This window comes from Amaranthus tricolor, chromosome 1 (assembly GCF_026212465.1).
Source record: "Amaranthus tricolor cultivar Red isolate AtriRed21 chromosome 1, ASM2621246v1, whole genome shotgun sequence".
Taxonomy (NCBI): Eukaryota; Viridiplantae; Streptophyta; class Magnoliopsida; order Caryophyllales; family Amaranthaceae; genus Amaranthus; species Amaranthus tricolor.
In genome coordinates, this window is record NC_080047.1 from 21,215,219 (window position 1) to 21,227,373 (window position 12,155).

Sequence of the window (12,155 nt, forward strand, 5' to 3'; positions counted from 1 at the left end):
AGAGAAAATTAGATTAGAAGAGGAGGAAATATACCTGATGAATATTGTTTATAGTTTTAGCCTTTTGTTGTTCCTTATTCCCGAACTACATGCAAATCATCTAACAAAATGATCAAGTGAAAATATCTACACCAAGACTATGCAATCGAAAACTAAAATAAACAATCATTTCTAAACGACAAAAACAATGAAAATAAGAAATCTGAAATGAAAACTTAAGTAAAACGGGTTGCCTCTCTGAAGCTCTATGTTTAACATCGTCAGTTCGAGGCGACTCACCAAATTACCATTAGGAAATACCAATGGAGTCCTTGTAGGTCCTTCCAAACACATTAATGTTGTTGCTTTTTACCTTCAAAATCAACTGATCACCATTCTATTTGTCCTTGGTACTACTAACGTGATATCCTACTTCAAAAGGCCATTCCTCGAGCTCATTAACCGATTGATATTTTTCAGTTGAAGCACCTTCTATTGGATTTCAAAGTTCAAACACCATCTTCTCCTCACCCACTTCTAAGGTTAGCTTACCTCTCTTCAAAGAAATCTCCATGACAACATCACACGGGAATACTAGATTCCCTACAAAGACTAGAGCATCCTTCATAATACCCTTGGGATGCCTAATACTCCGATCGGCTAGCTGCAGGGTCATGCTAGTCTGGAGTAGGCTTCCCAAATTCGATAACCTTTTCTACATAGAAAGAGGCATAAGGCTAATACTAGCCCTTAAGTCACACAAAGAATCATCAACAACTAAACTACCAATAGAGATAAGGATAGAAAAGCTACATGGATCATCAACCTTAAGAGGGAGTTTCATTAAGAGCACCACACTGCATTCTTTAGAAAAGTTCACAACTCCTTCAGTTTTTTTGTGGTTGGTGGTGTGGTCCTTTAAGAATCTAGCAATGGATGGAATCTCTATAGCGTGAAGGAAAGGGATATTCAACTATATAACTCTCACCAACTATAGAAACTTCCCACACCTCTTCTCCAACCTTGCCTTAGCTAGCCTTTGTGAGAATGGTACAGATTAGACGCAAGGTAAAGGGGTACGTGGAGTTAGATCATTAGAAAGTTGGGGTGAGATCTCTTCATGCTCAGATTCTTGTAGAACTGGGACCATGCTTGGAGACGTATCCTCTAATAACACCTTACCACTCCTAGTAATGACCGCATTCACTAGTTTTGGTGAATTACTTGACTTGGATTAACTAGGAAAGTGGTAAGGAGAACGCTGCAGGTTAGAAATTTAATTAGTGATGGCAGTAATTTGAGACAAAAAAATTTCTACAATGATTAGAAACTTGTTAACTCATAACGTACTCATGAATCGTAACATGTAACGTAAACTTTGGAGGTAAATCTTGAAATTGAGCAATTATCCATAATAGTTTGAGAAAATTATAATTATTACCTGACCATATTATTTAACTATGATGGGAATAAATTAAATATTTCATACATATATACAAGTGATTTTAAACATAAAATACAAATTACATAACTTGTTACATGTACAATAATTTTTACCCAAACTTTAAACTATCTTAGATAAACATTTCCTATAGTATAATAGACCAAATGATGGACAAAAATCACCAAAAAAGCAACCCCAACAAGCCATGCTATAGCTGTCTCCAACCCCACTTATAGCCCTTTGTACTCTTACATACACAAGCTAAAAACTCTACCCAAGAACCCTTTTGTTCTTATCTATGTTGGGTATCATTACAAGCTTGCAAAAAACAAATACAAGGGCCAAAGAATCTGGTTTTTCTGTAAAAAAAACAGCCCCTCCATCATCTTCATTTCACTCATAATTTATCACTTAATACACTCACAAACTCATTGAAACAACTTCCTTCAAACATCTCTACAAGTCCTACATGTTTTCTACTTCAAAATCTCATTAAAAATACTTGAAAAACACCTATTTTATTATAGGACCTTAGTTATAAATAATAAAGCATCATTTTTTTTAATTTTTTGGATGAGCTCGCCCTCTTGCCCTATATAGGGCCGATCCTAATTATTGGTCCTTCAAAAATGATCGTATGTGGACAGAAGATTACAAGAAATCAATACAATATCAAATTGCTTATGCAATGATGGATTAAATGATTGACTAATCTTTTCGACTTTGGTAATTGAAAAAAAAAAAAAACTTTCGACTTTAGGGCATGCTTGGATTGGGTATAAATATTTAAGGGGTAAAAAAAGTCAAACTAAGAAAACAAAGTTGATAAATGAGAAATTAGTAAAATTTGATTGTTGTGGAGGTGGAAGAATGGTTGCAAAGCAATAAAAATGAAGGGACCTCTCAATTTTGTAGGGTAAAAATATTTATTATAGAGGAAGGTGGGGAAATGTATTACCTCCAAGGGAAATCATCTTCTTTTTCCTTCATTATTTTTATTTCATGCTCATTTTACCTTCATTATAACTATCTCAACTATTTTAATGCACCTCTATTTACTTTCATTTCATTAGTTTGACTTTATTTTCCCCCTTAAATATTTAAACCAAATCCAAGCATACCCTAAGTAGAGTTTAGGGAAATTCCACATGCTAGCATCGAACTTTCATGAAACGCCAGTGGTTGCACTTTTGTAAGATTTTTCCATATGGTAGCATCCAATTTATACCTTATCTAACTACCGTAGTATTTTCCATTAAATTCTTGTTAATTTTCGTTTAATTCACCTTTTGACATTTTTACCCTTATTAAGTGTTGGTTATTGTCTTTATAATTTTCACTAAACCATTTTTATGCTCTCAAATGTTTAATTCACCATTTTGACGTTTAATTCACCGTTTAATTCATTGAAGCTCTCAAATGTTGTGACAATTTCATTTTCATTCAACCCGACTTATGTAACAACCCGACTTACCGTTGACAGATTACTTCACAAGAAAACATAAATCTCAATTCCAAAACTTGTGCAAACGAGTCTTTAGATCTAAAACATAGCTAAATCAGCTAATTCTAAATCTCAACATCTATCTAAATCATAAACTAATCATAAAAGTCCAACATAACCAATACAGTCTAGACTAATATAAAATTGCCAAAGCTTAGTACAAAACTACAAAATTCTAACTTGCTCTGCTCATTATAACATTCTTGGAAACTCTAATCAACACTGCTAATCCATCCTTCCCGACTGGTTCCGATCTGTAAACAATCTAAAAGTTGGAAACAACGGAGGGTTAGATTAAACTGAATGAGAAGTAACAATCCAAAACAACGAAACACAGTAATTCAAAACAAAGGTTTAAAAGCAACATCAGTTTCTTAGATCTATGTGCGCACAGGGAGTCTAGTTGAGAGGAACATCCATAGCTCTAAGGCTATGTCACTCTCGGGTGAGGCTAGTCAATTTTGAATGACAATCACCTCAAAATAGGGAGTAAGAAAGATTTTCTCTACTCCGTCAATGACCAGCACGTGAGCCCGATCCATTAACCATATCAATATCAGCATAATCATTCATAACAAATTTGTCTCAACATTATAGAATTCCAACTTTAATAAAACAATTTTCAAAATTGTAGTCTGGCCAGACCTTTTAAGGGACTGCTACTACTTTCTGCAAAAGATGCTTCAAGGAGTCGAAACCAGATCACAGCTATCAACTAGAAGGGTTCTTCGATGATGTCGCCTCCTGAAGCATAACAAACACAACATCACGAAAGAGTGTTAGATACTACAATCTAGATCTATATAAGTTATTGCACCTCCTCCTAAGACTATGACTTCATCAAGGATTATATTCTAACATTTCTAAGCATTAAAGGATAGTGCACTTCTAATTTAAACACTCCATATCATCAAAATATTATAACCATGCTCTAGATTAGTTTATATTCTTGTAAAGATCATACGTCTCTACAACTCCCTTTGTATTTCCAATTCAAACACTTCTATGTTCATCTAAACTCAACCAAGAATATTTGAAAGGATCCAAGAAACCAAAACAAGAATAACAAACTATCCAATTAGTAAAACAAAGCTAATTCATCCAATCAACTAATGATTTCCACACGAACTCTAGACTCTTTCAAGAACATCCAATCCTTCAACATTTTACCATTACCATGGGCTGTAGTAGCTGCCAAATCTTCTATTGGTACATGGACAAGTGTATGGACCGACTGACTTACCAGTCTTGATCGTTACAAAGGACGATGCTACAACATCGAGCCCGTTGCTGGAGAAGAAAATCAATATATTTGTTATGTAACGTATCCTTTAGACCTTTTTGAAGAAGGTTCTGTTACTAACATGTTTACTTAATTTTCTAAACCAATACCATGATTTTCAACAATATATGCCAAAGTCTTCATTTTCAATATTCTGGTATCTACTACAAGATCCTTATCTTCTAATTAAACAACATATCAAAGAACACTAATTAATCAAAACCAAGTCGTTAAAGTAATCTCCTACTAAAACTATAATCCACACAAAAATTCTTATCATCACATAACTTACTAGAAACACATTTCTCATAAGTTTTCTAATTAAGAACTCACCTAATTAACTCATATGAATTCGAAGATTCAACAACATTTAGGGTTTATCACATAAATAAAAGATTATAAAAGTGGATATATGCCAAAGAAACTTAACCTAATAAGAAAACATAAATATTAAGGAAAAAAAGGGAATCAAGAAGGATTCACCTTCTGTTTGACGGTAGCAAAGAAGATACCACAAAACAGATTTCAAAAATTGATGTTTGACTTGGATTTCAATGCTCAAACGCACAAGACCGAATTTCATTTGTTTTCTCCCATTTCGGCAGAACTGGCGACTTGGGAAGGGAAGAATCTGGCTGCTGCTTTGCTGATTTCTACTACAATAGGGGAAAAATCCTACAATATGAAATTATTACTTTAAAAAACAATCAAAGATGGCTAGGGTTCGGTTCTTGAGAGGAACATCAAAGAATGAGAGAATAATAGAGTAAAATAACACATAGGGATTGAGAGATTCAAACCTTAATTTTTTTTTACACCAATTATCAATCAAGAAGAAAAGAACATTCATGGAGTGTCTAAGTTTATCCGAAAATGGCGGCATGAGAGGAGAGCTTGCAATGGATCTTGTGAGAACTTGAGGTAGAAGATGACTGAAATTTTGTTGCCCTAATTTCGAGTGCTAAAAGGAAGAGATTGCTTCTATTGATTTTCCCTTTTGGTCTCTGGTTCGAATTTGGAGACAGTGAGCGGGATGAAGACTGATTTGAATGGCTTGAAGGAAGAAGATGGTGAATGCCTGCTCCTTTTTGGGTTGATACGCGTGAGGGAGAGGAATTAAATTGAGAATGTTTTATGTCATATGTATTTAAGGTTATTCTCGCACTAATAATTCACTTAAACTCACTCAGCTTAAATTATTAATTTCTCAAATGTTACATTCTATCCAACGTGAAATGAACTTCATCCTCAAAGTTAAACCAAGTCTCAAGTATATACTCAAATATCCAGCTAATATAGATATTGTAAAGCTATGTTACCCAATTTCTCATACTTTGTGCATCGTAAGAATCTACATTACTCGTACTAACTATTTGAAACAACCAAACTTTAAGGCTTAGCATTGTTAAAACTTAGTATTACTCCGACATCTTATGATTCTACCCAACTTAGAATAAATTTCGTTCTCGAACTTAACTCTCTAAGACTAAGGAGATGCAATAGCTATAAAACGATAAACATAGAAATACCTGAGAAAACAACCAAGGATAATCGTGTCTCATGGCATCTTCTGCCTCCCACGTGGCTTTTTCGGTAACGTGATTAAACCATAACACCTTCACAAGCGTTACACTACCCCGATGTGTATCACGCGTCTTCCTATTTGGAATCTGAATGGGAGTCTCCTCATACTGTAAGGTGTCATCCAAGATCAAATGTTCAGGTTGAAGAACGTGTGAATCATCCCTGATGTATTGTCTCAGCTGGGATACGTGAAACGTCATGCACTCGGTTAATAGACGTAGGTAACGCAAGTCGATACGCTACCTCGCCTATGCACTCAAGGATCTTGTAGGGTCCAATGAACCTGAGACTGAGCTTACCCTTTCTCCCAAACCTCATCACACCTCTAGTTGGTGAAACTTGAAGGAAGACTTTATCTCCAAATTGAAATTCAAGAGGTCAACGTCGTTGATTTGCATAACTCTTTTGCCTATCCTAAGTTGCTTTCATCCTCTTGCTTATCAGCTGGACATGTTCGATCATCTCCTGGATCAAAGGCGGTTCCATAGCTACCGTGTCTAAACTATCATCCCAACATACATGGCTACAACAACTACGACCATAAAGTGCCTCGAATGGTGCCATCCCGATACTCAAATTTATAACTGTTTGAGAACTCAATCATATCCAACTTATCGTCCTATGAACCCCCAAAATCTAAAACATATAAGCTCTTACCAAATCCTCAAGTGTCTGTATCGTCCGCTCTGTCTGTCCGTCTGTAGCTGGGTGAAACGTTGCGTTCATTTTCAACTCAGTACCTAAAGAATCCTGTAGCTTTTGCCAGAAATTAGACAAAAACCTAGCATCTCTATTTGAAACTATATCTCGTGGGACTCCGTGATGTCTCGCCACTTGCTAACGATAAGCTAAAGCCAATAGATTTTTGTTCCAGGTATCCTTCATTGGAATGAAATGTGCTGACTTTGTCAGTCGATCAATTATGAACCAAATCATATTGTTGCCCTTTTTGGTCCTCGGTAGTCCACATACAAAATCCATAGATATTGATTCCCATTTCCACTCGGGTATTGGCAACTGGTGAAGCAAACTTTGAGGTCGCCGATGATCTATGTTGACCTTCAGGCAGGTCAGGCATCTGGCAACAAAGTTAGCAACGTCCTTTTTCATACCATGCCACCAAAATGTTCTCCGGAGGTCTTGGTACAACTTGTCAGTGCCCGGATGTATGGAGAAACATGAACTATGCGCCTCTCTAAAAATGTGAGTACGTAAGTCTGGGTCGTTAGGCACGCACCATCTGCCCTCGTATCGCAAACTGCCATCCTCGTGTATGCTAAAATGTGGGTCGGGAGTTGCAACCACTAGAGAGGCCTTCTCAACCAGGTGTATATCTTCGGTCTGTTTCATCCTTATCTCCTCAAACAAATCAGATGTCACCTCCATCATCGACGCCACTGCTTCATGCTCTACTATCTCGATACCGATTTCCTCGATTTCCTCTCTTAAACGTACTCTAGCCAAGGCACTACACAAACTATGTACAGCTTTCCGGCTCAAAGTGTCAGCGACAACATGAGCTTTACCCTCATGATATCAGATCTCTAAGTCATAATCTGAAATTAGTTCTAGCCATCGTCGTTGCCTTATATTCAACTCCCTCTGGGTGAATATGTACTTAGGGCTCTTGTGATCTGACAAGACCTTAAAATTAGTACCATACAGATAGTCTCTCCATATCTTGAGAGCGAAGACTACCGCAGCTAACTCCATGTCATGCGTCGGATAGTTGATCTCATGGGTGTTTAGTTGCTGTGAAGCATACGCAATGACGTGTCCATTCTGCATCAACACACACCCCAAACCATTCTTCGACTCATCAGTGTACAGCTCGAACTCTGACTCTCCATCTAGTAGTGCTAAGATAGGTGTAGAAGTGAGTCGTGTCTTCAAAATTCTAAAACCTTCATCGCACTGATCATCCCAAACGAATCGTATATCTTTTCTGGTCAATTGAGTTAACTGTCACACAATCTTGGAAAACTCACGTACAAACCTCCGGTAATACCCCGCTAAACCTAAGAAACTTCAAACTTCAGACGCATTCTTAGGCATGGACCAAGTCGAGATCGTCTCCACCTTCGTCGGGTCTACCGATATACCTTCACTAGACACTATGTGCCCAAGAAAAGAAACCTTGCGTAACCAAAATTCGCACTTTGTAAATTTGGCATACAACTTATGCTCTCTCATGGTTTATAATACAATCCTCAAATGTTCGGCTTGTTGATTCTCGTCCTTAGAATAAACTAAAATGTCGTCAATGAAAATTACCACGAACATGTCAAGGTACGGGATAAAGATGTTATTCATGAGGGCCATGAACGCTGCCGGTGCGTTGGTCAAACCAAAGGGTATGACCGTAAACTCATAATGCTCATATCGTCTCCTGAAGGCTGTCTTAAGGATATCCTCTGGCGAAATGTTCAATTGATGATAGCCAGACCTCAGATCGATCTTAAAGAACACCGATGCACTTTTGAGCTAATCGAACAGGTCATCTATCCTAGGAAGAGGATATTTGTTCTTCACGGTCCCACGATTAAGCTCTCGATAATCTACAGATAGCCTAAAGGTTCCGTCTTTCTTTTTGACGAAAAGAATAGGTGCTCCCCAAGGAGACACGCTTAAGCGTATATAACCCTTATCTAACAACTCTTGCAATTGCACCTTTAACTCTGCTGTCTCTCTAGGTGCCATGCAATATGGAGCTTTTGATATAGGACTCGTGCCCGATACAAGGTCGATCATCAGATTAACTATAAGTTATAATAATAGTTATGTATTCTTTATGATTGATACATGGATTAATTGCTTTATCGTGTTTTAACTTGGGGTTTGAAAATTTTTGTATACTTGATCCAATTTATATATAAAAATTAGTATAATAATAAATGTACCACGTTTTGAATTCTATTTGTTTTTGAAGATAGTTTTATTTTGTCAAAGATTTTATTTATCTCCAAAGATAGATCGAGTGCAAGCAATTTTATTTAAGTTACCTCTTGGAGGGAGTGAGAGCTGATAGAGTGAGGAACACTATTGGAGTGTTTGAATGGTGTGAGCAACACTTAATAAAGTGTTTGATTAAATTGATTGAGTTCATGTTGTTATAGTTTTGTGTCTTGAGTCTTAGGGGTTGTTTGGTATGAGAACATAAAATATAATGGAAAGGAAAATGATAAAAAAGAGTAAGAGTAAAGTTAAGGGCTATTGTTTAGTAAACATTTTGGGCAGAAGTTTAAGCCGACTCGGCTTTTATGGAGACTCTTAGAAAGTCGAGTCGACTTAATGTGTTAAGAACAATTTGCTATTGCTTTGCTTTTGCTACATTTATCAGATGTTATTATTGTATAAAGAGGTATGCATTATAGATATTTCATTTTATTAGATTTGGATATTAAGCCATTCATTTATTATATTCTCTATCTTTGTAATCCTTTCTTAACCCCTTAGTCTCTCTTCTCCATCTCTCTTTGAATTTGCATTGTATTTTTCCATTAAAGCTTTAAGGAACCTCAACGAAACACCTAGGCTGTGGAAGATTTAGCTCGTATTAGATGAGTCTCGTTAAATATTTGTGTTGATTTTTAATTTTTTCAATTGTCTATTTCATAAGTTAGGTTTATTGTTTCTCAAATCAATTGGGAATCTAATCATTGATCTAGAGGCTTTATTATGGATTCTATTTGACTAAGAGCACCTAGCATAGACATTGTTGTTTAAGATGCAGGGCTGTAAATTAGAGAATGAGAATGAAAAATTAGTTTAGATAAGGCTTGATGTAAACTCTCATCGCATTATGTACGAATTACAAAAAAGTTTGTACGCAAAATTAGTAAATCGCAAATCATACATTGATCTACTACATTGTAATGAGAGGTGAATCACTTTTATCTTCTGAGGTTTCACCCTCAACTGCCTTTAATTCTTGTACTAACTCAGGACTTGTCTCTGTCTCAGAGACTACATTTTCCTCAGCTGGAGCAGCCTCAGACTCGGGCTCAACCTCAGCCTCAGCCACAGCCACAGCTTCAAGCTTAGGCTCAACCACAGTCTCATCCTCGATCATTTCCTCTACGTCGACTTGCTCATTAGCCTTGGTTTCTGGTACCTTCGAGATCTCTTGATCCTGCTTTGATTCTATGGTCTCATTTGTTTCTTCTATGGGTTCAGAAAAATCTGCCAAAGGTTTCCCTGTATTTGTCTCTTCACCTCCATTTATATCCTGTGCAACTGTTTCAGATTCGACATACTCAACTGCAGCAGCCTCAACAGGTGCTGGTGCATTCTCATTGATATCCAACTCCTTAGGTTTGCTTGCACAGCCACCCATGATCGTCGATTAAAGTTGTAAAAAAGACGAAGGAGGGTGAATTTTAGAGGTGAGAGCAAGAGGGAAAAACTTTGATAAACGCTTTTATTAAAAAGCTTATTGTTTTATTAATCAAATGAGGTTGATTTGAATAGAGAAGAAAGGGATGCTCTTATAGGATGAACAAAACATCTCAATTTAGGAGGGTGCAATTTACCTAAAAATAACAGCAACTTTTTCTCTCTTTTTCTAAGGCTTTGCTATTTAATAAATGATGCATATTGTCACTAAATTGACTGTCTAAATTAGGTTTTAATTTCTTAGTTCATATTAATTCTTGTACTTTCTATCAATTAATTTATCTCTAAATATAATGTATATATGCTTATTTAGCAATAATTTATGGCATCCTAATTTTAGGTGCAATTTATTTTTTTTTCTTTATTTATTGAATTTTTACTTTGATATGTTTATTTTTCATAATGATGTAGTATTTGATTGAACACATTTTTAGTCTTTACATGGATGAAAAGCGAATAAAATCAATCTTTATCATAAGTTTCTCATCCTTGAAGAACTTAGTGTTGTAATTTTTAGTTTAAGAAAATTTGAACAAAGAGACAATTATAATTTATATTTATGTATACATGAAACAAAATGTATCATTCATATTTTTACATCTACCGAATGCTTGGTATAAAAATGAACAAAAATTAAAGATTTTCGATATAGTGCTACTTATTTCTTTAAATCAAATATAATAAATTTTTCCGAAAATTATTATTATTTTTTTTAGCTATGTAGAGTGTAGGATAATATCAATAGAGCATTTCTAATGGTGGGTCATCTTTAAGAATTGTTCTCTCCAAGCTCATCATATGTTTTGGTGGGCTAGGAACTTGATTAAAAATAAGATCTCTTACCTCTCTTTCAAATATTACAAATCAAATCAAAGTTTTCAAGCTGACATGATGGTGAAAATAGCTACTAATACAAATGTCAAATGAAAAGAACAAATAAAAAGTTGGATAACAATCTTTAAGTATTCAAGTAAAGCACTTTCTATCAGCATTTCTTGAAGAAAAATCAGTAATAATAATGTCTACTTCTATATGTTCAAACATATTTTTCTCAATACATGAAAAGGGTAGGCCAAATCGCCTTTTTTGTGACATTGATGACCCCCAATTTATACTTCAACAATTTTTGCTTTAAAAAACTTATACTCGCAAATGCAATTATCACTAACATATTTAAAAAGATTCAATCAACAATTGAAATATTTGGATAAAATTTAAAAATTTGAATAATTTCAAAATTTCTAATGTCGATATCAACTCATTTGGCAAAATCATCTATAACACTTTTAATTCGTCATTAGTTAAAAATTTTAACCTTTTAGAATCAAATATAAATCCAAAATATTGTTAACTAGCTTTAATTGCTTAAATCTACTTTTCACTGAAGTTATTAACAAATCACAAGAAAATAGGTTTTCTAAAAGACTTCAATGGTGATTGTATTTCATCATTATCAAGAGCAACAACAACATCATTCTCATCAAATTGTCTTTTTTTTTTTGTTATGTGACGTTTTGTTGAAAATGAAGATTCAATGTCCAGATTAAGTACAATACTTTATAACTCCTTGGTGTTTGTCATTCGCATTATTAGATATTGGTTGTTATTTGGTTGGTTCTTACTTCATGTTAAGTTAAAAAAATTTGTAGGTATGCTAGATTAAGGATATGGTTTATGCTTCACTTGGGTTTATTTCAACAGTAGTTATACAAAGCTTCTTTGGCCATCCTCTTTTAGATTAGCCTGAAAACAACTATTAATTTAAAGATTTATGAGATAAATAGAAGTAGTACTTAAGTAAAATCACAATTCAATACCTTTACCATAAAGTTAATTGTACTTCTACTACCACCAGTGTTGTCGCTACCAATGCCAATGTCACCAAAACCACTTCTTCCACGAACAACACCACTCGTTCCACCTTGGTTTACTTGTTTTGTTCTTATCATTTTAGTTGCTCAACCTAA

General features: G+C 35.1%; 1 protein-coding gene across 1 annotated transcript; it reads right to left on the minus strand.

Moving 5' to 3' along the window:
* Window positions 1–9,540: 9,540 nt before the first annotated feature.
* LOC130814020 (uncharacterized) lies at window positions 9,541–10,232 on the minus strand. Its single transcript, XM_057680030.1, has one exon. The coding sequence runs from the start codon at window positions 10,127–10,129 to the stop codon at window positions 9,659–9,661; it is 471 nt and encodes a 156-aa protein (XP_057536013.1). The 5' UTR covers window positions 10,130–10,232; the 3' UTR covers window positions 9,541–9,658.
* Between the last annotated feature and the right edge of the window lie 1,923 nt (window positions 10,233–12,155).